Raw genomic sequence first — 26,616 nt, 5'->3', positions numbered from 1 at the left:
AACCTTAGCAAGGTCTGCCGCAGAACGGGATTTGGGGGTGATCATCAGCGATGACATGAAAACGGCCAAACAAGTGGAGAAGGCTTCATCTAAGGCTAGGCAAATGCTGGGTTGTATCCGGAGAAGTTTTGTTAGTCGGAAGCCCGACGTCATAATGCCTTTGTACAGAACCATGGTGAGACCTCATCTGGAGTACTGCGTACAATTCTGGAGGCCACATTACCGCAAAGATGTGCTGAGAATCGGGTCGGTACAGCGAATGGCCACCAAGATGGTCTCGGGGCTCAAAGATCTATCATACGAAGAAAGGCTGAACGAATTGCGGCTATACTCTCTCGAGGAATATAGAGAGAGAGGGGACATGTTTGAGACGTTTAAGTATATCACTGGTCGCATCAAGGTAGAAGATAATGTTTTCCTTCTTAGGGGACCTTCAGTCACAAGAGGACACCCGCTGAAAATAAAGGGCGGGAAGTTTCATGGCGACACCAGGAAGTACTTCTTTACTGAAAGAGTGGTGGACAGCTGGAATAGGCTCCCAGTACAGGTGGTTGAGGCCAGCAGTGTGCAAATTTTTAAGATCATTTGGAATGCTCATGTCGAATCTCTTCGAGGGAAAAGGTCATCAGAGAGCAATTAACTAGGGGGGTGGGTCATTGGAGTGGGCAGACTTGATGGGCCTTGGCCCTTTTCTGCCGTCACTTTCTATGTTTCTATGTTACATATTTTCATGTCTTGGTGATAATAATTTGCATGTTCCAAAATATACCAAAAGAATATGAAAAAAAAGTTTTGACTGAGAAGATGGTAGCCAATTGGAACACACTCGGTACAAATCTCCACCAGCTAACAGGCTAGACGTGTGTGCACAAAATTAAGGTGTGTACATCTGTACCCCGTCAAAAATTGATCTGTTTTGGGAGGCATGCTGGAAATGGGCTCTTGCATGTTGCCAGTGAACATGATATTCAATGCTATCTTGCTATTGGAGGGGGGTGGAGTTATGAACTTGGGGTTATCATTAAGATGTGTTATTTTACTGTTCACCCCAATTATTAGTAATTAGGTCTCACTGCAAAAAATGGGACCCATCCTATAATAGCACTAGTTAACCCCTAAATGTGGTCTGACAGCCCTTCCTCTCCAGACATCTAAACATAATCCCATATCTAATACTCAATTAGTCCCTTCTGATTCCCTTTTTTTAATGCACGCTAAATGGCTTTCCAGCCAGGGCAACCCTACCTTCCTTCCCAACTTTTTCCTTTTCTGTTTTTTCTGTTGTTATTTTCTTGTTTATTTTTTCTAGCAATGTCTTATGACAACGTCTTTATCTCCTCCCTTCTGATTCTCTTGTATTTTTTTTATCCCTCTTCAAACAGTTTTCCCTAGACAAGCATAAGGAGAATATGATCTTCCCTTTTTCTGCCTGGTTGAATACTGAGCATCCATAAAGCTGCCAGCTATTGCCACTTAATATTAATATTTACTGCACTCTCCGTGAAAAAGCCAATCCTCCTTCAGACTCTAGCTCTGAACAAGGATTGTTGTCTTACCAAGCAGATGCACCACTGCTACTATTAATTTATAGCACTACTAGGCTTGCGCAGTGCTGTACACTTTATATGCAGGTACTATCTCTGTCCCTAGCAGGCTCACAATCTACGGGGTTCTCTAGCCATTTTAGTGCACGCTAAATATTAGTGCACGCTAAACACTAACACGTCCATTATAGTCTATGGACGCATTAGCGTTTAGCACGCACTAAAATGGCTAGCGTACCTTAGTAACAGGACCCCTAAGTTTTTTGAACCTGGAGCAATGGAGTGCCATGCAACCTGCCCAAGGTCAAAAGGAAGCTACAGTGGGTTCTTTAGGGTGAGGGGATTATGAGTTAAAAACAACCTTGAAAAGGTGGGCTTTTAGTCTGAACCTGAATACTGCCAGGCAGTCTGTTCCAGGCATACAGCACAGCAAGAGAGAAAGGACGTAGTCTGGAGTTAGCAGTGGAGGAGAAGTACACAGATAAGAGAGACTTGCCCGATGAACGTTGTTCCTGGGAGAGATAAGGGAGGAGCTACAGAGTGAATGCACTTGTAGGTCAATAAAAGGAGTTTGAACTGTACTGTAATGCCAAAATGGATAGGGAGCCAATGAAGCAACTTGAGGAGGGAGACTGAAAGGGAGACCAGCGAGAAGCAAGTTCCAGTAGGGTGCGGATAAGGATTTTGGTAGTATGCTCAGAAAGGAAGGGCCAGATTTTAGTGATACTATAGAGAAAGAAACAGCAAGTTTTAGTGGTCTGGTGGATTTGAGCACAGAAGGAGACATGAATTCATTGAAACATTACGATATGAATACCCAAGAAACTTTACTAACATATGCTGATGAAATCTTCATATTACTTGAGGTTGATCCACATCTCGATAATTTGATACCCAATATTAACCATTGTATTACCAAACTTCAGTCCTGGGCGACAATGGTACAGATGAAATTAAATGCTGCCAAGACTAAGCTTTTATGGCGTGGCCCAAAGTTAGATTCTCTCCCTTCTGCTGTGATCTTAGACTCAGGAGAATCTTTGAAGCAAGAAATTCCTAAATCACTCTTTAGCATCTCAGGCAGCTTCTCATGAAAAAGAATTTTGATCATTGTCGCTCACAGCTGTTTCTTACAGACATTTTAGAAAACAGCTAAAAACCTATCTTTTCTCCAAATACCTGACTAGCTGACCCATTCAAATATATGATTATGTTTAATGTTTATAATCTTTTGCAAACTGCGTAGAACCTTTTGGTAACGTGGTCTATAAGTGTAATGTTATGTTATGTTTGAAAATTGAGTTTTCCTCGTTAATACTGGGTATTGTTATCGATTCTTCACTTACATTTAAGGACCAACTAAACTCGCTTATTAAAAAGTGTTTTTTCAGCCTCCGTGCTCTGAGAAGAGTGAGAGCATTTTTTTCACCAACACACTTCTCTGTATTGATTCAATCAATTATTTTGTCAAGGCTGGATTACTGCATTTCAGTGTATTTGGGTCTTTCAAAGGTCAGTCTGCAGAGACTTCAATTAATACAGAACACTGCAGCTAAACTTATTTTCGGTAAGAGTAAATTTATTCACGTAACCCCTCTGCTCAAGGAATTATATTGGCTTCCAGTGTATCTCAGAATTCAATTTAAGTGCATTTGAATTGCATTTAAGATCCTATTTGGCATTTTCGCCACTTTCATTCCTTTAGACTGGAATGTTCATAGAGCTCATCTTGCCAGAAGTTCTCAAAAATTAAAACTTACATTTCCCTCTCTCAGTGGTAAAAACAGAACCTTCAAGAGATTTAGTTATTCTTTTGCTTTTAAATTAACCAAATTCTGGAATGCTTTACCGCTTACATTAAGAAGCTTAGGTTCTTTTGCTTTATTCCGGAAAGTTCTGAAAACTATTAACTATTTCAGTCTACTCTTCCTTGTCAAATTTATGTATTATGTTTTACATTATTATTAACTGAGTCAAGTTTAGTTTAGTTTAGTTTAGAAGTCAAAGATAATCCCAAGGGAGGATGAGAGCATTATCCACTGAGATAGTGGGGGGAGAGGGAAAGTAGGTTTGGGCAGGATAAGTAGCTCAGTCTTAGCCATGCTCAGTTTTAAGTGGTGGCGGGCAAGCAGGCTGAGACCTGGGCTTGGATTCCTGCAGAGATTTCTGGTGTAGAGAGGTAGATTTGGGAGTTGTCAGCACAGAGGAGATCAGAGCACCAAGGAGAAAAGGATAGGTCCCAGGACACAGCCCCGGGGAACCCTGACTGATACACTAAAGGTGCAAATGTGAGAGATAAGAAGAGAACCTCTAACACAAAATATTCTCCCTCCGTATTCGCGGTTTCAGCATTCACGGTTTTGATTATTCACAGTTTTTAGCTTGCTGGCTCCTCCCCCCCAAATTACATCAGCTTGCATAGAAAAATCGCTGATTCCAAGCATTTACATCGCAGGTCCTCAAGCTCTGCCTGAAATTGAAATCCTGTAACTGCACCTTGGATCCATTTCCATCCTATCTATTTGAGAAAATACTCACACAGGCCATCTCATCTCTCACCAAACTCATAAATTCTGCCCTACTATCAGGCCTCTTCTCACCTGAAATGGGACACATTGCATTGACCCCCCTACTGAAGAAAGCTGACCTAGACCCCTCCATCCCATCCAATTATCGCCCTATAGCAAACATCCCACTCCTAACCAAATTGCTTGAGTCCATTGTCTCCTCCCAACTCTCAGCCTACTTGGAAAGATTCTCTATCCTCCTACCGTATCAACAGACCCAACTTCAGTACTGAAACCCTCCTGGCCTCCCTAATCTCGAAGATCCAACAACTCCACTCCCATAAAAAATTTGCTGTTCTACTCCAATTCGACCTCTCTGCAGCCTTCGACGTTGTCCATCACGACATTCTAATCTTCCTACTCTCCGAGATAGGCATCAGCTCCACGGTCCTTGACTGGTTCTCGAATTTCTTACGTTCTCGCTCTTACATCGTTACCAAGAATGGTACCTCATCCTCCCCGTGGAAACCGACATGCGGAGTTCCACAAGGCTCCCCCCTATCTCCTATCCTCTTCAACATTTATATGTCCTCCCTGAACCTCCTCCACCTTTCCCCCCTAGAAATACTCTACACTTACGCCGACGATATCCTGGTCCTCCTCGAGACCGACGCAAACCTCACCAATCTCACAGCAAACATCTCTTCAAGCATAACCAAACTTCAATCCTGGGCTCTCGCTGTACAAATGAAACTGAATGAGTCCAAAACCAAGCTACTTTGGCTTGGCCCTAAACTTGATCATCTACCCACTTCCATCCTACTGCCCACAGGCTCCTCTCTACAACTAGAGTTCTCTAGCAAAGTTCTGGGCATCACCATAGATTCCTCGCTATCCTTCAACGACCACCTCAACTCCCTGATAAAAACATGCTTTCACAGCCTTCACATGCTGAGGAAAGTGAGGTCCTGCTTCCATCAAAATCACTTTGCCGTGCTTGTACAGTCCATCATCCTCTCCAGATTGGACTATTGCAATTCCATTTACCTTAGCTTAACAAAGAAAGGCCTCCACAGACTCCAACTAATCCAGAACACTGCGGCAAAACTTATCTTCTCAAAAAGCAAATTTGACCATGTCTCTCCGCTCCTGTCCAAACTGCACTGGCTTCCTGTCATCTCCAGGGTCCACTTTAAATGTGCCTGCTTAACCTTCAAGATACTCCATGGCATCCTACCTCCTCTTATTCCTCTATCCTGGAATTCCTCAAATCCATTCTCCACTAGATCCACGCAAAGATTAAAATTATCCTTCCCCTCCCCAAAAGGTATCTCCCTCGTCGGTAAACTCGGGTCCTCCCTCCACTTCAGAATCGCTCAGCTCTGGAATAGTCTCCCCTCCCCTCTCCGCGACTCGAGCCCCCTTCTACCATTCCGTAAGACTCTGAAGACTTGGCTCTTCTCCAAAAAGTAACCCGTTCCCCCTAGTACTATCACGCCTACCTCTCTCTTACCTCTTCTATAAATCCACTGGAGTTCCGTTCCTTCCCTAACCATGTAAACCGTGTCGAGCTCCACCTGTGGAGATGATGCGGTATATAAACCCAAGATTTAGTTTAGTTTAGTTTAGTTTACAGAAAAAAATTGCTGATTCCCAGCACTTTCTTCACCGTGTTTTGCCTCTCTTTCAGGAACAGACCAGGTCTCCCACCATGTTATTCGCAGTTTCACTATATTCACGATGGTTTTTAATAGAAACAGTGAATAACATATGAAAAAGTTATTCACGGTTTTACTGTATTTGCGGTTCTGTTAATCCCCTATCACAGCAAATACAGAGGGAGAAGTGTACTGAAATGGCTGAACAAAGAATTTAAAGGAGGGTATGAAGTCAGAGGGAGAGAGAAATGAAGATCAGGAGGCGAATGAGGGCCACAGAGTATTTGGAAAAGTGAAGTGGAAAAGAGGATCAGTGAACTGGAGGAGATTCTGGTGCTGCTACACAACAATGATTATGACAAAAAAAAAAAAGGAATTGGGAGGGAAGAGGTTGAAAGTATTGAAGTACAATGTTCTGAAAATAAAAAAAAAAAAAAGAGGATTGAAAGCAAACCACATTAAATCTAGTCAGGCAAAATATGTAGGTGACTATTTTCCTGAAACTTTAGCAGGTTAAGTTCAGCTAAATAGCTTCTAAAATTAGTCAGTTGTGCCCAGTTAGCAGCTTACTGAATATCAACCTCAAAGGGACCTTACTACATATTTGATTTTGGAGTGCAGGTGAGAGGGGGAAAACAGAGGTACTTCATGGCCTCATCATTTTTTAAATTGGGAATATGTGCAAGAGGGAGAAATCTCAGCCCCTCTAATTTTTCAGTTAGGATAGGGGTGGGAAGTGAGATCAGAGGGACCTTTCAAATTTTAATCAGGAGGGTTGAATTTACAGACTGTGAGGCTCATTGCTACATCTTCTTTAACATGGAAGTAAGAGTGTAGAAGGCAAGCAGGTGGTTAGGGAGGACCTCAGCACTATCTCATTTTTAAATTGGGGGGAGTGGAGAGAGAGAAGGAGGAGACACAAAAGCAGTGGTGCAACTACCATTGCAAAGAGCCAGAGACCACCACTAATGTAGCTGCTGCTGCCAAACCACTGTAAAAAAAAACAGGGGGCAGTGGTAGTAGTGATAGTAGGAGGAGAGCACAGCATATCTCCCATTAACTTTGTTAGACCTCTTTTCCCTGAAAACTCCTGTGTGGGTACTCGCTCTCATCACTGAATTTAACTTTTTTTTTTTTTAAAAAAAGGATCATGAACTCATATTAGAAATATAAATATTACTGACTGAACAGATCCAAGATGGTGCTGTGAAGATGCTAGTGTGTGAGCTCTCACCTCCTTGCTGTCTTTTTTACTCGAATCCTCTGATAATATGAGGAAGAAGAGGAAGGGAGTTGTATAACAGGTCCCTCGCCAACGCTACAGTTGAATTCTACTCTGAGGCAGACAAATTTGGGGCAGCTCCTATCAATATTGCAACAATTCTGCCTTTGACCATGCCGGTAGCAAAACGCTCTGTCCACAGCGGTAAAGTCCCTCTGATTCTCCCCCCCCCCCCCACCCAGGGCCTGATACTGTAGCAAGCAGGAAGCAGTATCCAGCAAGCGGAGAGTGAGTCAGGGAGAGGAAGTTTCTTTTCTTCCTTACCTCCATCAGAGAGATCCTCTCTTTCTGTTTCCTTCCCCTCAGGTGAACAACAATGAGAGTAACCAAAAATGAGTAGAACCACTTCAGATGATGAGAGGGGAATTCCTTGAGTTGGCAGTGCAAATGTTGCGGAAACCTTCAGTAGTAAAAATGGATACATTGTGGGTTGTTTTATAGACTCTAAGGCCCAGATTCTGTAAACGGTGCCTTAATCGGCATGGTAATTGGCCACACTATTTAAAACCAATTAAAAACTAATTTAAAATAAGTAGGCACTGAAACCATGCCTACTGCATGGTGTCTAAGGTCAAAGTAAGCATGTTTAGGGGTGGAAATGATCTTAGGTGTCGCTATGCCGAGGGAGGTGAGCTTAATGTGCTGCCTGTTACCTTGAAAGAACTGCACTCCGGAATTGGTTACCACTTACCTGATGTTACCACCAGCTGATTCAAAAGCAAGCACCAGTAATGCCCCTTAGAGCCCCTTGGACACACGAGGAGGCTCGAGGAGATTTGAGGAGAGTTGGAATGAATTTAGGTTTGTTACTTAAAATCATGGGAAAGTGTAAAGCTAAGATAAATAATATCCAGACTCCTCCTCTGAGAGTATCTGGTCCTATGGATGAACATTTGGTTACATCGGTTGAGAGCATAAAATTTTTTAATGTCTTCTTACCAAAATCTGGCTCCTCCTTTAGTATAGGAGGAATACCTACTCCTCCCCATCCATTAGTCTCTTCACCGAATACTGAAGTGGTTACGGGGAAAAGAGAGTCTATACATACTTTGGTGAATAAGCCTGGTGATTCAATCCATCAAACAGCTGTTTTTGGAGGACTACCTATACCTGAACATGTTTCTTTGATAGAATTACAGTCTGGGAATACAGTTAAAGTCATGGATTCTGAAATTTTATTAAAAGATGTTTGGTCTATTGTTTCTAGCACTGAATCTATGTTTAAGGATAATGTATCCCAATTGTGCTCCTTTACTAAGGTAGCAGCTGAGAAGATTGCAGAATTGAACCTTAAATCAAGTAAATTAGAGGAGTATACTTGTGGTTTGGAAGTACGGATTAGGAATTTGAAAGCCACCAGTTAGTCTGCTATTAAAGACAGTTTGCTAATTCATAAGAAACTTGAAATGATGGAAAATCAGTCTAGAGCAATAAAAATCTCTGTTTCTTGAATTTTCCTTTTCAAGGTAAGAGTTATATATTTTTTGAACCCGATCAATTGAAAAGACTTATTCTTGGTAAAAAATCTTATAATTTCAGAATTTTAGAGGTTGAAAGAAATATAGGCACTAATAATTAGGATTATATTATCCTGTGTTTTTCCTCTCTTTTTTTGTTACCTGTGATTTTTATTCTCTCCTGTCCTCTCATGATGTAGACTTTTTCACAATAAGAATTTGTAATAAATTTGTGTTTAATTTGTTTTTCCTGATTTACCTGATAATCTGTGTAAATAAATTTTCTTAAAATAATAATAATAATTTTTTTAAAACTTAGATACCAGAAATGTAGGCTTTAAAAACCTTGGCCTACATTACTGGTGCCTCTTTTTTCTTAGGCACCAGTAGCCGTGATTCTGTTAATGGTGCCTAAGCATGACTGACACACATCTGATGCCATATTTTTAGGTGCTGGATGAGTTAGGCACCATTTACAGAATACAGGCCTAAATTTGTGATTTTATTAAAAATATAATTTCAATTAAAAATAAGAAAGATAAATATTCCTATCCTATCTGCTAATGTCGCATTCAAAGGTTCACACACGAAGCTTAGTAAATAGGTAGGTTATAAATTATAAATAAATAACACCATCACAGTTCTGAAGATCTTCCCCTAAAGAGAACAATTAAAATTTACCTAAAATGTGCCATCATTTATTTAAGTTCATCAAATAAATACATAATCATCAATCTATCAGCTTCAACTTCAGTGCAGAAAATTGTTGAGGCCATATCCAAAACACCAACATGATGTAAGGCTAGAGTTCACCACACAGATCATTGTAAACCATTTGGGTCAAGGATGTTCTATGAAGACAATTATATGCTGAACAGAAGTGAATCAAAATATACATTTAGGAGCTGATTCTACAGACAACCCGATTGTAGGCGGCAGTAGCCAATTGAGACACGTGTTTTAAAAAATAAATGCAGGCAGGGAAGAATGCCTACATTGTAGGCATATATCACACGCCTACAGAGATGCGTAGGGATGCTTATGGATGTCCAAAGCGTGGTGTGGTCTCCACTGGAAGGGGCCTTGGACTTCTGTAAGCATCCCTATGTGTCTCCATAGGCACGAGAGAGATGCCTTAAATGTGGGCCTGTAAAATGCTGGCCTAAATTGAAGACGTCTGTTAGTAAAAGTACATGCAAATCTCTACAGGACACTGATGTGTGATTGGCGGCCGCTTCTTAGGCGGCCGCCAAGATCGGTGTCCTTTAGAGAATCAGACCCTTACTTTCCATTCTTTTACATTTTTAAATTAGATATTCTAATCAGTTTTTTTTCTCTTGAAATAGATTAGAATGCTGCTGTCTAAATCACAGACCACAAAATGCATAACGACTGTAAAACTCCAGTGTGTATAATCTAGTATTAAAGATACCAATATCAGTACAACACTATATTTCACTGTCATCTGATGTCATCTTAACAGTTTTGACATTATATTAAAACTGTAGTATTAAACATGAAGCATTACAAAAACATTCCGATATTGACGAACATATAAAAACAGTGCATCCTCTTATCACAAGCAAATAAGCTCATTAAGTCTGCGATGGAACAATTCGATTTGCAATGACCGTGTGAGCATGCCACTGCAATATACTGTGAGCTCATATCACACCAGAAACCAATCCGTACAGAAAACGACTGCAGTGTTACCTGGATGAGGTGTAGTTAAAATCGGGATTCTGATGGGTGACAGAGTCAGGATGTGGCAAGGTTGGGCACCAGCGGATGATGGTCCTTGAGGTGCCTCAGCATCTATTGCCATCATGGCTGAAGCAAGAGCAATTGCCTGGTTACTTCCAATGTGTTTAAGCCTTGACTGGCAAGCACCTAGAGAAAAATCAGGTGTACTTTACAACACATTCCCTTTCAGAGGAAACAAACATTTATCTGCCGGTATTTCAGTCTTCCCGGCGTCAATGCTCAGTGCTCATGCTATGCAACACACACTAAATAGAGCTGAATTTTTATAAACAACTTCTGATGATTACTTTTCATATCTAAAGAGCTAAACAGATCTCTCTAGACATATAGGGAAAGGGAAAGGGGATGGGGTTTGATATACCACTTTTCTGTGGTTACAATCAAAGCAGTTTGCATATCACATATGTACAGGTGCATACTTTGTGCCTGGGGCAAGGAGGGTTAAGTGACTTGCACAGGGTCACGAGGAGCTGAAGTGGGTATTGAGCCCAGTTCCTCGCTGGTTCTCAAGTTACTGCACTATTAGGCTACTACACACACACAACACACACAGGTGGTGGTTGGGTGGACTGAACATTTTATCCTATATAACAGGGGTAGGGAACTCCGGTCCTCGAGAGCCGTATTCCAGTTGGGTTTTCAGGATTTCCCCAATGAATATGCAAGAGATCTATTTGCATGCACTGCTTTCAATGCATATTCATTGGGGAAATCCTGAAAACCCGACTGGAATACGGCTCTCGAGGACCAGAGTTCTCTACCCCTGCTATATAACATATGCGTTGATTATGTTATAAAATTTGTATTCTTGATTCTGTTCTCTCTTTGATATTGTTGAAACACAGGCATTTCCAGTTTTACAGGGGGACTACCCAAGAAGACTTTAAAAGTGCAACATTGTCCTTTACAGCTCCCCCAACACACAGGTTGACTGAATCAGTGGTATAGTAAGGGGGAGGCAGGGGGCAGACTGCCATGGGTGCCTTCTTGGTGGGAGGTGCCGGCACTTCTCTGCCCCCCGAACCACACGCGCGGCTTCCCTTTCCCTATTCCCCGCTTCTTTAAATCTTCACCAGCACAAGCAATCTTTCCAGCTTGCTGCTCGTGCCAGCCTGGCTCCCCTCTGGAATCACTTCCGGTTTGTGGGGCCAGGAAGTGATGTCACAGGGAAAGCCAACGCCGGCGCAAGCAGCAGGCCAGAGAAATGATGAAGATTTAAAGTAGTAGAGGGGAAGGGAGAGTGCAAGTGTGGCGTGGGGGGTGGGGAAGGAGCAAGGGGGCATGGAAGGAATAGGGGAGGGGCGGAGATGAGAGCATGGGGGGCATCACTGCCCTGGGTGCCTCCTACACTCACTACACCATGGAAAGAATCCAATCTTTGCATCTCCCTGAACAAAATCAAACAGCACTACCCGATATTCAAACCCCACTGATCCCCTGACATTCACTTAAACATGCATGACCCCTCCCCCCACACTCCTCTGTCAAAGGCAAAAGGCCCCATTCGTGAACTTCTGTTAAATAGGTAGTCAGTTTATTCTCATGTAATTACTTTATGATTATTTCTATAACTGTTCTTTCAAGTCAAAAGAAACTAGGTTGTATGCATTAGTGAAATAAACTGCAAATGTGAAAAGCATGCAAGAGTGTGAGAACTTTGCGAGGCACTGTGGTTAATGCAGGATTATTAAGGTTTCATCCTCAATGTCTCGCAATTCTATGTGGTCTGTAGAAGGCAGAGAAAACCAAAAAAACTCTGTGGAGTGACGAAGTTCCTAAATGGACTTTATTTGAAAGTGTCATCGTTTCAAAGGTACACTAAAATCATCCACATAAAATAAATTCATCCACATAAAAATAAATTCATCCACATAAAAGCCTTAAAGGACCTAGTCCGCTAGGGATACAGGACCCAACACGGTCCACGTTTCGACAAAAAGTCTTCTTCAGGGGTCCTTGGGGGTCCTATAAAGGTGAGTACGTGGGAAACAATTGTGTGGTGAGCCGGAAGTGAGACACTGCTTGCATTTGCACCAATATATTCTCAAAAGATATATCTTTCAACTTACATTAACCTAACCTAGATAGAAGGGTTAATCTTCACAATGTATATATTTATGTATTAGGACGTGCTATACTGCCTTTAGCTAACAGTGTGGGTCAACGTGGTTTACAATCTAAAAACAAAAACAAAGTGAAAAAAGGAACTCCATTAATATAATAGGAAAGCATATCCAAGACTCAAGAACACCAGACTAAAACATCCACCCCCAACTACTCTAGCCTACGTGAGCCACCATAAGCCAGACAGAAAAGCCACACTGTAGCTGCTCTCTTAAACTGTTTCAGGGATAGCTCTTCCCTAATAGTAAGTGAAGTGAATTCTAAACAGCAGGAGCCGTAAAGAAAAAAGCACTGTGTTGAGAAGCCTCTAGTTGAGTTGAACGGGGACCTGTTAAACACCAGCTGTTGGTCGTTAAGAGATCTAAATATGCAGGTGGGTGAATAAGGAATTGTAAGAGATGATAAATAAGCAATTGGTATGCCTTTAAAAGTTAGCAACAGAAACATGAATATAATGTAAAATTCAACAGGCAGGCAATAGTAACATAGTAAATGACAGCAGATAAAGACCTGAATGGTCCATCCAGTCTACCCAACAGGAACACACATTATAACTTAATGATTAAATTATTATTATTATTATTTTATGTTTATGTTTTATATTATTTAATTTTTATATTATGTTTATTTTATGTTATTATTATTATTTTATGTTTCTAGACCATAGAAGTTTACACAGTACTGTCCTTAGGTTCCAACTACTGAAGTTGCCATTGAAGCTCACTCGAGTCTATCTAAACCATCTCCAAATTTTTGGAATTCCCGTCAAAGCCCTCCCTAGCCCATCATAAACCGAATAGCTATATATGGGACACAGACTGTGCAGTCCTGCCCAGTACCGGCCTTAGCTCTTCAATTTATGCCCTACATTTTCTGATTAGGGATCCTCTGTGTTCATCCCAAGTTTTTTTGAAATCCGCCACTGTTTTCCTCTCCACTACCTTCCTTGGTAGGGCATTACAGGCCTCAACTACCCTCTCCGTGAAAAATAATTTCCTAACATTACTCTAAAGTCTACCACCCCACAACTTCAATTTATGCCCTGTAGTTTTATCTTTTTTTGTTCTTTGGAGAAGATTTGGTTCTGTATTAATACCTTTTAAGTATTTAAACTTCTGTATCATATCCCCCTTTCCCTCCTATCCTCTAGAGTATACAGTGCATATTCAGGTACATATTCAGGTCTTCCAGGCTCCTCTCATATATCTTTTGGCACTACCATTTTTGTCGCCATTCTCTGGACCACTTCAAGTCTTCTTATATCCTTCACCAAAACTGAACACAATACTCTTAAGTAGGGCCACACCAACGACTTGTAAAGGGGCATCAACAGTTCCTTCTTTCGACTAGTTACATCTCGCTATATATAGCCTAGTATCCTTTTGCCACACTGTTTGTTTGCCTTCAGATCCTCAGACACTATCACCCCAAGTCCCTCTTTCCCATTCGTGCATATCAGCCTCTTACCTCCCAGCACATATAGCTCCCTCATATTTTACTTCCCAATTGCATCACTCTGTACTTCATTGCACTGAATTTTAGTTGTCAGACATTAGATCATTCTTTTAACATTTGCAGATCTTTTTTAATGTTTTCCACTCCGTCTGGAGTGTCTGCTCTGTTACTAATCTTGGTATCATCTGCAAAAAGGTAAACCTTACCTTACCCTTTGGCAATGTCACTCACAATCATATTGAACAGAATTGGCCCCAGGACTGATCCTTGAAGCACGCCACTACTTTCCTTTTCTTCCTCCAAGAGCATTCCATTAATCACCACACTTTGGTGTTTAAACACAGAAACATGACAGCAGATAAAGGACAAATGGCTCATACAGTCTGTCCATCTACAACATCCTCCTCTCCCTAAGAGATCCCACATGCCTGTCCCATGCTATTATGAATTCAGATACAGTCTTCATCTCCACCATCTCCATTGGGACACTATTCCACACATCTACCATTCTATTTGTAAAGAAGTATTTTCTTACATTACTCCTGATTCTATCACCTCTTAACTTCTGGAGTTTTCCTTCATTTGGAAAAAGACTCACCTCCTGTACATCAACACTATGGAGATCTTTAAACATCTCTACCACATCCCTTCTCTCTCGTCTTTCCTCCAGAGTATACATATGTCCCCATATGATTTATTTATGATGAAGATCACTAACCAATTTTGTAGCAGCCCTCTGGATTGACTCCATATTATTTATATATTTTTGAAGGTGTGGTCTCAAACTGCATGCTCCTTATGTACCCAAGCATCTTCCTGGCCAGGACCCAAAATGGCTAGTTCACCACATTGGGTCCTAACTGCAGCCTATCAAGTTTATTCAAGAGCCTTCTATGAGAAATTGTGTCAAATACTTTAGTGAAATCTAAGCAAATCACATCTAACACATGTCCTTGATCCAATTCTCTGGTCACCTAGTCAAAGAAATCAATCAGATTCATTTGGCATGATTTACCTTTAGTAAAACCATGTTGCCTTGGATCTTGTAACAACATTAGATTCTAGGAAATTCATTATCCTTTCCTTTAGCAATACTTCCATTATTTTTCCAAAAACTGAAGTGAGACTTACTGGCCTGCAGTTTCCTGCTTCATTTCTGTGACAAATTATATGAAGAAGGACCATATCCATCTGTGGCCTAACTTATATATGTTTAATAGTGAATGATTAAACTCGTACCAAAACTGGGGAGTTCTCTAAGTCAATTGTACCAAATGTGTCACAGGGTACATAAACATCAATTCCAATCAATACCAATCTATATATATTAATTTATAAAGTGCAGTGCTCAGACCACCTGCTTACATGCTCAATTAAAAATGAGCATAGGCTGGTACAAGGACCATCATTTTACTTGCCGGTCCCTTCCATCAAGGTATTGATTGTAACAGTTATGCTGATAATACTATATCAACTTTAGCAAATTACTTATCTTAAAATTTGTCTTCTTGGTGTACTGTTTCCCATTGTAATAAGTGGGAAACAGTATTATTGCTACTATTGCCTTGTAAATTAGGCCCTTCCTAGGTGCTTAAGGACCTTCCTAGGAGGAGCCCTGAGTACCTGGACCAATCAGAGCTTTAGGCCATCCCTAGTGCATCCCAAGATGCACCAGGAAGGAGAAGGCCCACTATTTTGTAAGAGGCAAGCCTGCCAGCCAGATCAGGTAGGCGTCCTTCCTGTCAGACTTTATGAATAAGGTAGGGAGGGACGTGGGGTCATCAGGAGCAGATGTTGGGGGTTGAGCAATGGTGGGAGGGAGTGGGCATCTCTCCGGCTGTGAAGTGGATAGTATTGATGGGGAATTGTGCGCCAGGAGGAAGTTGGCATCCCTCCCACTTCAGGGTGGGTAGCAGTGTTGGGAGATTGTGTGATGCATTGGAAGAGAGTGAACATCTCTCCCGCTGCAGGGTGTGGAGGTGGGTAGCAGTGTCAGGAGATTGTGCAATGCGACAGGAGAGAGTGAGCATCTGTCCTGCCAATCTTCGATTTGGGGCTTGTTTTTAATTTGTGTGTGAGTGTCTGAGCTGTCAAACCTTACTTTCCTGTCAATGCCTGAGCCAATCAACACTCAGGCACCGTTCAGAAAGTAAGGCTATGACAACTCAGACCGGTCGGCAAATTTTGGCCACAAATGTGACACAGCGAGGTTAGGGAATCAGTCATCGATGATAGAGAATCACTCGGAGTGCTCATTGTAATATTAGTGACCTTGTACTACATTTACATGGCATTATCTGAGACTTCTAGGAAACTCGGAAAAGACCACGGTAAGCCGTTTTGATAATCCACTGCTAAAATATATTCATAATAAACCAGCTAGAACCAGTTTAGTATGCACGTTAAAGAAACATTTTTGTTTTGAGAATCTTCCCTTCAGTATCTTACAGACTTGAATTTCTAGTATTTTCCAGTATCTTTCTATGTCACAATTTGGTATTTGTTTGAAACAATGGCCATCAATTGAATGTGTGTGACATATACTTCTTAATATTGCCACCAGATAAGAAACGGGTGTAGGCATCTCTGGTAGGGGAAAAGCAAAAAACCTGACATTTTATTACAGCATACTGTTAGTTTTGAGTATCTTAGATTATTGCAATATTATTTATTTTGCAGGTTACCAAAAAAAACCTTCATAGATTGTGCATTATTCAAAATCAGCTGTCTGATTGATTTTTAATTTTTAAAAAGTCAGATCATATTTCATCTTATTTTCATAAATTACATTGGCTTCCAGTTGAGGCATGAATAATATTCAAATTTGGATGCATATGTTATAAGGTCATACATGGTCTTGCACCCAATTTTCTTGTGGATCATTTCTTACTTGTTAATCTATGGCATTCACAGAATATTTATATAAAAGTTAATTTCAACAGCTCTTGTCATTTCAGGTGGCTACCTGGGATAGAGAGTTTACTTGTCTGATAGTTCTATTTCTAATCAGCATTTTAGGAAATTGTTGAAGACCCATATATTCATAAAATTTTTATAAATTTAATGTTCTATATCTTGTTGCTGTTCAGTTTTCTTTTGTAAACCACAAAGAACTTTCAAGGTACTGTGGAATATAAATAAATTTTTATGTTATGTTATGATCCTTCAATGTAGTCTCCCAGGTTCTCCACAGTTCATTGCCATTGATGGGGAAGGCGGTGATACCATCAGCTGCATTTGCCGTTAAACGGTTTGTACTTCATATTGTAAGGGAAAGGGAATGAGGACTTGCATATTGCCTTTTTGTCACTTTAGCATTTTAAAGCTGACATTCAAGGCAGTGGGCACTGGAGGATTAAAAGACTTGGCCAGAGTCACAAGGTGCAGCACTGGGATTTGATCTCACAATCTCTGGGGGCTAAGACAACAGCTCAACCAGTGAGCCACACTGACTTCAAATGTCATGTATTTTTGCTTCTCTCCTACCAGAGATACCTAAACTCATCTCTTATCTGGTGGTAACGTTAAGTACATGTCACACACTTTCAAATGTATATATTGGATTTCCAGTGTTGGTACATTTTTGAGAGAAAAAAAAATAGTTGCCATGACTTATGAATCAACCTTCATGTGTACAGTATATATTTCAATGTACGTTAAAATTATTTTAAAAATTCCATTTATGCCTGGAGAGGCATAATCAAAAAACACGTCTAAGTCCCCAATTAGCCAACGCTGTACTTTCAAAGCCCTAGCAATTGCCCACAAGAGAATCTACTCCACCACCCCCTCCTACATAAAATCCAAACTTCCCATCTACAACCCCACTCGCACCCTCCGCTCAAAGTCAGAGACACGCCTATGCGTCCCCCCCGGAAGATCCCTGCTCACAGAAACTGCCCACAAACGATCCTACAGCCACTTCATTCCACACCTCTGGAACCAACTTCCCCCCCAACTTAGACAACAGAACTCATTATTAGCATTCCGTAAATCGGTAAAGACCCTCCTCTTCAATTAAAGACCTCCTCTGTCTCTCCCCCCCTTAAGCCCCACCCTCCACTCTCCTATCTCCTTCCCGAAATTCCAGTATGACCCTCTCTTACTCTATCCACTAAAAATTTGCATCTATATGCTTATAACTTTCCGTAAATTAAACTACGGTATTTCCCCCTTCTCTCTCTCTGCTTAATCTCCCTGTATTCAATTCTCTCTAAAAACTATAAATCCAACCACTAAACCTGTTGTACTACTTATATGTCTAGTTACTCCGCACTGTGTATGTTCATTTGTAAACCGTTCTGAGCTATTGGGAGGACGGGATAAAAATCTAAATAAATAAATAAATAAGGCCTGAAATGTTGAAAGTAGAAGCAGGGAAAATGTCCATAATCAAAAAAAACGTCCAAAAGGAGTATTTTTTTGATAATGGCCTGCCTCTACGTTCAGCTGTTTAAACGCCCAGACCACCACACTACGTCTAAACTTATACCCCATAATGAACCTAAAAACGCCTAAACCCCAAACGTCCAACACAAGGGCTTTTAGGCAAAGGAGGAGCCAGTCCTTCGCCTAAAAGCTGGATTCTGTAACCGGTGTCTGTGAAAAACAACACCGGTTACAGAATCCACCCCAACATCCCCCTCCCCCCCCGACATCGGGGCAGGAGAGAACCCAAGCCCTCCTGCCCCGGAGATCCCCAAACCCCCCGTTTATGTTTGGGGCAGGAGGGAACCCAAGCCCTCCTGCCCCGTGATCCCCAACCCCCCCACCCCCGATTATATTCAGGGCAGGAGGGAGTCCAAGCCCTCCTGCCCCGTGAAAACCAACCCCCCCCCCCCGATTACGTTCAGGGCAGGAGGAAACCCAAGCCCTCCTGCCCCGCGATCCCCAACCCCCCCTGAGTCCAATCCGGCCAGGAGTGAGCCCAAGCCCTCTTGGCCTCTTGCCCCCCACCCCCTAAAATATCGGGCAGGAGGGAAACCAACCCCTCCTGCCCAGGTGGACCCCCTACCCCCCACTACAATATGAGCAGGAGGGATCCCAGGCCATCCTGCCCTCGACACAACCCCCCCAATGACCGCCCCTCGAACCCCTGATCGCCCCCCCCCCCACCGACCTGCGGCTCCCTCCTGTCCGATCTTGTAGGGGGTGGCGAGAGGCCAGGAGGGCTTGGGTTCCCTCCTGCCCTGAACGCAATTGGGGGGTTGGGGATTGCGGGGCAGGATGGCTTGGGCTCCCTCTTGCCCCGATGTTGTCGGGGGGGGGGGGTGATGTATCGCAGCAGGAGAGATGCCTCATCTCCCCTACCACGATGCCATCACTCCTCTACCCGAACTGCCACAACCCGCGGCAGTTCAGGTAGAGGACTGATGGCATCGCGGTAGGAGGGATGAGGCATCTCTCCTGCCGCGATCATTGCTGTAGGGAGTAGGCAGGTTGCTGGGGCCACTGAGCTGATCACAGCAGCCACAATCAGCTCAGCGGCTCCTTTTTAGACACTTAGACATGTTTTGACTTTGTCTAAGTCAAAATGTATAAGTGCCGACTAGGCAACCTGTCAAATGTTTTGGTTATACCTGCTGCACGCCTAGGTCTAGGTCGGCCCACCTCCCGCCCACCGCCCACCCTTTCCCCTCCTCTAAAAACGCCTCTTTTCTCTCTGTGCGTTTAGAGGCAGGGGAAAGTCTAAGCTGGTTTTAGATACATCTAAAACCAGCTTTGATTATGGGTACTTGGACGATCAGGCTTTTTGATCGTCCGAGTAGCCATTTAGGCCACTTTTTAGACATTTTTTTATTTATTATGAACCCCAAGGGGCCTCCAAGACTGATATAGCTTAGGGCCTCACCAAGTTTAAATCCGACACTGAGAATGAGGAATTCAAATTGGTAGCTGAAGCAAGACTCACACTGCATCAACATTCACTTTTGTGTGATTGTACGTATGTGGGGTGGGGGTGGGGGGACTGCACTCCATGGCCACCCTAAACTATGCCTGTGCCCCTCAATTTATTCTTGTGTTATCTTCCCAAAGAATTACTTGTACACAGAAAACAGTTGAGCTAAAAACATTCATAGTGATGGCCTAAGCCCATAATGAAGAGAATGTTTGCCATGCACTAAATCTGATCAATAATGTCTAGTGACAAGAAGAGAACATGGTTTATTGTAAAGTATGACTACAGCTGTTTATATGACCCTGTGGTAAATAATAGCTTTTGCTAATGAGAGCAAACAAGGTTAGCAATGAAGCAAAGAACAGTACGCATGTCATAATGATGATAACTAGCATTAGATGAAGCAGCAGTGGCCTAAATACAGTTTATAGAACAAATTCAGATAATACTATTAACTTTCAAATTTCATGGTCCTAATTTAGGATCTGATTTACTAATTAAAAAAAAATACCATAACATAAATTCTATACAGAATGTTACTTGTTATGCACAAATTAATACCTAACTTACCCCTCTTTTTACAAAACCACGATTGTGGTTTTTAACGCAGGCCGGAATGCTGAATGCTCCTTGCTGCTCCTGACACTTATAGAGTTACTATGAGCATTAGGAGTAGCGCAGAGCATTCAGCACGCTGGCCTGTGCTAAGAAATGCTATTGCAGTTTTGTAAAAGGTGGGGTTTATGCACTGAAATGCAAGTTAGACATACCGTCAAGGGATACCAGAAGATATGCCCATAACCGTACTGTTCTATAAGTTAGAGCATAAATGCTTTAGAACCTACCTACAAAGCAGGCATTCATATGGGTGGGGTACATGGGGCGTTCAATAATTTATCTACCTTAGTAGGAAAGAAAATAATTTTCAAAAAATGTTTGTTTTATTTTTCAGTATAGTTCCCCAATAGTTCCATACACTTCATCCACTTTTCCTGCAATGACTTTAACCCCTTTGAAAATAATTCTTCTTTTTGACCTTCAAACCAGGACGTCACAGCTTCCATGATGTCTTCAGCACTTGAAAACCACTCTCCGTGGAGAGATTTTTTCAAAACTTGAAACAGGAAATAATCTGAGGGAGCCTGATCAGGACTGGAAGGTGGATGGTTCAACTGCTGAAACCCACATTTTCAGATGGCAGCCTGTGATTGTCGTGACATGTACATCGTGAAGAAGCAAAATGCCTGCTGTGAGTTTTCCTTGTCTTTTCTCCTTGATTGACTCCCACAAAGCAGTCATTGTGTTGGCGTAACTCTCACCAGTTATGGTTGTCTTGTGTGGCATGAACTCCAGAAGCAAAAGTCCATCATCCCAGAAGACAGTTGCCTTGACTTTGCCTGCAGATTTTTCTGTCTTGAACTTTTTGGGGGGTGGGGGATGACTTGTGTTTCTACTGCATTTAGTACATTTTGGACTCAGGATCTCTGTGATAGATCCAAGTCTCATTTCCAGTCACCAAATGGTCTTCATGGATCATCTCCAAGTTTTCTTGCAGTACTGGAGCCTCGTGGCCTTCTGACATGGCGTCAGCATTCTTGGAACCCATCTTGCATTAACCCTGGACATGCCCAACTTTCATGAATTATTTTCCAAGCTGTATCTGCCGAGATGCCCATTTCTTCAGCTATTCAGGAAACCTTAATTTGTCTGTCTGACAAAATTAAATCCTCAGCTTTCTTGAACATTTCTGTGAAAGTTGCATCTACAGACTGTCCAGAGTGAGGGTCATCTACAATGGACTTTCTACCCACTTAAACTGGATGCTCCAAAATTTTACTTTGTAGGTTGATGGGGCAGACTCGCCATAAACTGCAGTCATGCAGTCATGGATCTCCTTCGGCTTTTTCCCTTTTTTTTAAATAAATTTTATCACTAGACGGTACTCCAAATCTAGCAGTTTCTTACTTGGTTTGCATAAGGACTCTCCTGACATCCTGTCTCTTGGAATGTTAGACTTACACTGAGCTGCAACTGTGTATGGGTAACCTTGAACATGTCACAACATGCAGAGACTTGTTTCAACATGCTTGCTACTTTCTTTCATACTCAGGTAAATAAATTATTGAACGCCCCTTGTATGAGTGGGTCACTCTAAGGTATCAAACTTATACAATAGTGTAAGTTCCATGCCTAGGGCCAAAATTTAGGTGCTAATATTTACACCTGCCTTTTCACATTATATAAGTTTTGATACCTAAATGTTTGCACACAAATGCCAACTTAGACTTAATTCTCTAACAGGATCCAGGCACCCAGACTCCATTACAGAATGTTTTCTTAGCACACAAATTTTAGGCACCTCCCCTCCCCTGATGTTCAGTCGGTGATGGTCAGAATTTTTTTAAACATTGACCATTACTGGCTAAATTAGCCCCCAATATTAAGTGTCGGGCCATGTCTGATCATGAAGGGCATAGAGAGAGTAGAGAGGGACAGATTCTTCAAACTTTCAGAAAATAAAAAAACAAGAGGGCATTCGGAAAAGTTGAAAGGAGGCAAATTCAAAACTAATGCTAGGAAGTTCTTCTTTACACAACGTGTGGTGGACACCTGGAATACAATTCCAGAGGAAGTTATAGGGCAGAGTACAGTACTGGGGTTTAAGAAAGGTTTGGACAAATTCCTGCTGGGAAAGGGGATAGAGGGGTATAGATAGAAATTTACTGCACAGGTCCTGGACCTGTTGGGCCGCCGCGTGAGCGGACTGCTGGGCGCGATGGACCTCGGGTCTGACCCAGCGGAGGCATTTCTTATGTTCTTATGTTCTTATGTTATGTCTGGACACTGCCACTACATATTGGGGGCTAAATGTGAGTGGGAAGGGCTAGGCAAAGCTCATGCAGTCCCAGCCAATATTCAGCCCATAAAAATTATGCAGCACCAGCTAAATATTGGACCAGCAACTACATACATTTTTCTTTTGTTAAATAAGATCCCTTGAACCCCTCTCCCCGACCAATAATGCTCCCTCCTTCCTTTCCCCTCCCCTCCCCCCCTTCCAGTCTATGGTAATAAGAATAGGGTTACCATATGGCTCCAGAAAAAGGAGGACGGATTGAGACATCCGGGTTTTACTCCATTGCTTTCAATGGAAGTAAAACTCGGATGCCTTAATCCGTCCTCCTTTATTTGTATTTGAGAGTTTGGAAGTTCGACGTTCGCCTAGAAAAACTCATCTTTTTATGGAGGTTTGGGATCCTTATATTCAGAATCTTTCATCAAGAATGAGAAGTTTGGTTATCAATGATTTAAGATGAAGTTTAGGTTATCTAATTACATTCCAGATATTTATTTTATTTCTTTATTTTTGTTAGCTTTCATCCGGGATGGAGGATTTCATTTGGAGGGGAAGGTAGGGGGGTAAGGGATGGAATTAAGTGGGGTATATAAAAGAATGGTTTAGTTCATATGGAAATTTAATTTGGAGAAATGATATAAATATGTATGAAATATTATTATTGTGATTCTTATTGTAATGAATATATTTCTGTATTATCTCATTGTATTTTTTACTTGATTATTTCAATAAAAATTGTTATAAATTAGAATAATAAAAAAAAGATCTGTTGCCCTTACAATAGCTTCTTTCAGTTTTGCCCACAGCTATTCTACTTCCTTCAGCTGTTCCCATTCAACTCCTCTCTGAGATATTTACCCACCTTGACAGTTCTTTTGAAGTCCAGAACCTTCAATCTTGAATAAGCCTTCTCCTCATATGTCTTAATATTGAGCCATACCATTCAGTGATCACTAGATGCCAAATGATCACCCACCATAACATCAGAAATACTCTCTCCATTTGTAAGAACCAGGTCCATAATAAATCAATCTTATGTGGGTTCTATTACCAACTTCTAAAATACTTCTTCCTATAGAAAATCAAGGATCCTCTGGTGTCTAGAAAACCCTGCAGCAGGGATGCTCAAAAAATGCCAGCATATTAAAATCACCTATCAGTTGTACTTACCTTTCCATAGCTGTCTTCAATTATCTCTGTCCATTTCTTCTGACTGTGAAGGAAATCTGTATATCACAACAATGTAAATACATTTTCCATTCCCTCTTCCCAGATTAACCCACAGTGCTTCATTCATAACCCATGTATCCTGAAATTCTGACATTTTAATATTTTTTTTCTTAAATATAATGCCATTCCTCTACTCTTTTTTCCCTAGCCTGTCCCTCCGGAATATGAGTACAGTCAGATATAATTGTATCCCAGTCATGGTTCTCTATGAATACATTATCACTAAATCCAAGTTGACTTCTACCATTAGAGACTCTAGATCTAGAAATTTGTTTCCCATTCTATGGAAATTAGTATACAAAGCTCTCCAGATGTTACCCCTTTTCCTCATTTCTATAAAGGTATTGGATGTCTTACATTTTTTTGAAGTTTATTAATGTCCTTCAGGCTTTTTTCACCTATCCCCAGCAAATTTAGTTTAAAGCTCTCTTCTGTATGTTAGCCATGTATGTCATGGAAGACTATCTCTGCTCAGTAGCTCTTGGCAAATCATCCTACGATCTAGGAAATGGAAGTGTTCACATTTATATCATTCTTGCAGCCATGCATTCAGTTTCAGGAAGCGAGCATCCCTTATTTGAACTTTACTCTCAGCAGGAAGGATCAATGAGAATAGCGCCTGTGCACCTAAATGCTTTACCCTCTGTCCCAGAGCCGTGAAGTCACTTTTGATACATTCAGTGAAAAACTAAAAACCTACCTCTTTGACACTTGAACATCTCAGATCTTCCCCTGCCCAAATGTTTCCCCCCATTTCTCCTCCCCTTCTCTCCTTGCCTCTCTCTGCTTCCTCTCACTTCTCTTTGTAAATCGCCTTGAGCCTGTTTAGGTATGCACGATGCAGAAATAGAAGATTAGATTAGATTAGTATCAATTGTGCCAACATGGATGGGCAGCACAGGATAATGGTCAGTAGGCTTGATAAGAACATCTCAAATCTACTACATCTCAAATCTGTACTCCTCAGAAGAGAATTACCAACCATAACTACCTTTTACTTCTTATTGGCCACTGATCCAGCAGCTTTGGGATTTTTGAGCTTTGATTCCTTCTGTTATTGAGATATTCTAAGCTCTTCAAACTCCAAACTTCAAGCTGCAAACTGGCTCTTCAATTCAACAGAAGATGGAGTTGGGAGGTTGAATTTGCAGGATCTGGTGATCTGTGCCCAGCTATTCTTTCAGCACATTTCCTACCCCTTTGCTGGAGATTACTGATGTCTCAAGATGCATTTCTGGGATGCATTTCTGGTTGTCACAGATGCTTCTCAATCTTTCCATCTTCTCTCTTAGTTCTTGTGTTTCTTTCAGGAGGGATTCTATGTACATACATCTAGCATATGAAACCAGACCCTCTCCTTGGATCAAGTATTCAGTCTGGACAGAGGCAGCAGCTGTAATGGGATCAGCAGGTTTTGAGGCAAGATCTATGGATTGTGTTAGTTGTGAAACCAATCTCCAATGCTGTAAGTATTAAAACACCTTACTACACTTCTGATTTGAAACACACCCTGCCTACCAGGCCAGATGATTGTTTTAGCTATAGGTAGAGATAAGATGGGAGAGGGGCAGTAGGGCTGCTAAAAGTACTTTAAAAGAAATAAAAGTAAGTAGAAGTGCTACTGATAAAGATCTACTTTCTACCAAGACCAGTAGTAAACAATCAAATATCAATCAGAGATTTAACCATTTTTAAGAAAGTCTAAGCAGTGCACAAGGTTCAGAGCAAGACAAAAGTTTGAATGATTTTTTTTTTTTTTGAGTAAGCACAGGAGAATTCACAGAAACAGAATAGAAAGCCAGAAATCTCAACACAACAATAACTAGATGGAAAAAAATGACATAATGCAGATATTTTGCTTAGCTCAAAACAGTGAGGTTCCAGCAGCAACAAGTCCCTTAAAAGCACGTGTTTGAGAAGCAAATGCATGCATATGTATCACATGGTTTAGGTCAGGGGTATAGGGACACATTTTATAACTGGGTACTTGATGCTGTGTTCTGAGTACTAATTTTATACTTAATACCGCTAGCCTCTTCCCACTTCCCAATACCTTCCCAATTCCCCAAAGCAACCTCATCCACTCTTTATCTCCTCTAGAAATTACCAGATATCTTCTTCTTGTAATATGTTTTTGTAATTCTTTTGTAATCCGCCTTGAACTGCAAGGCAATGGCGGAATAGAAATCTCTAATGTAATGTAATACCGGCATCTGGTTGCCAAGATACCATTAAATAATACTAATGTACATCAGCATCAGTATGCCTACATTTTGGCACACCCTCTTATGCCATATTAATGGCAGACATAAATTGGCATATGTTGGAGAGACACCCATGCCTCTCCCATGCTCTTCCCATGTACAGACCCCCTCAAAGTTATGCACTATGAAAAAATGTGCATCTATATTAAAGAATAGTGCTGCGTGACTGCCATTTATACAAGTACATAACCCACACATGCACAAAAAAATGACAGAATGGCATGGAGAAGTAGCTTAATATTTAGAGCAATGTGTTGAGAAACTGGGTTTACTTCCCTTATGGTTCCTTGTGATTCTGGTGCATAAATAGCACCTACATTTGGGTGACTGGTTATCTAATATAATAAAACGCTAGGCCGCGCATGCGCAGTTCCATCGCGTGGGTCCGTTTTTCGTGAGATGTACAGCATCTCAGATAGGAGTGCGCCGGAAACACTCTCTCTCTCCTCCCCAGAGACGGATGTCGGACACGGCAGCTGTCGGCCCGTGCTGTTTTTTGATCTGCCCTGCTCCTTGCCTGAAGTCCTCTCTCCTCCCCCGAGGCTGATGTCGGACGTGGCGGTTGTCTCCCCCGA

At 41.6% G+C, this 26,616-nt stretch overlaps 1 protein-coding gene across 2 annotated transcripts in view; it reads right to left on the bottom strand.

Moving 5' to 3' along the window:
* Positions 1-26,616, bottom strand: part of TCERG1L (transcription elongation regulator 1 like) — a 449,140-nt gene that overhangs the window by 393,636 nt on the left and 28,888 nt on the right. For both annotated transcript variants that reach the window (XM_033943432.1, XM_033943433.1), the window contains exon 4: positions 10,162-10,338. In XM_033943432.1, coding sequence (XP_033799323.1) covers positions 10,162-10,338 — 177 coding nt within the window. The remainder of the gene's footprint in view (positions 1-10,161; positions 10,339-26,616) is intronic.

Source organism: Geotrypetes seraphini, chromosome 4 (genome assembly GCF_902459505.1).
Source record: "Geotrypetes seraphini chromosome 4, aGeoSer1.1, whole genome shotgun sequence".
NCBI classification, from domain to species: Eukaryota; Metazoa; Chordata; class Amphibia; order Gymnophiona; family Dermophiidae; genus Geotrypetes; species Geotrypetes seraphini.
Note: the sequence above shows the minus strand (reverse complement) of the source record. Positions and strands in the feature narration are given on the sequence as shown.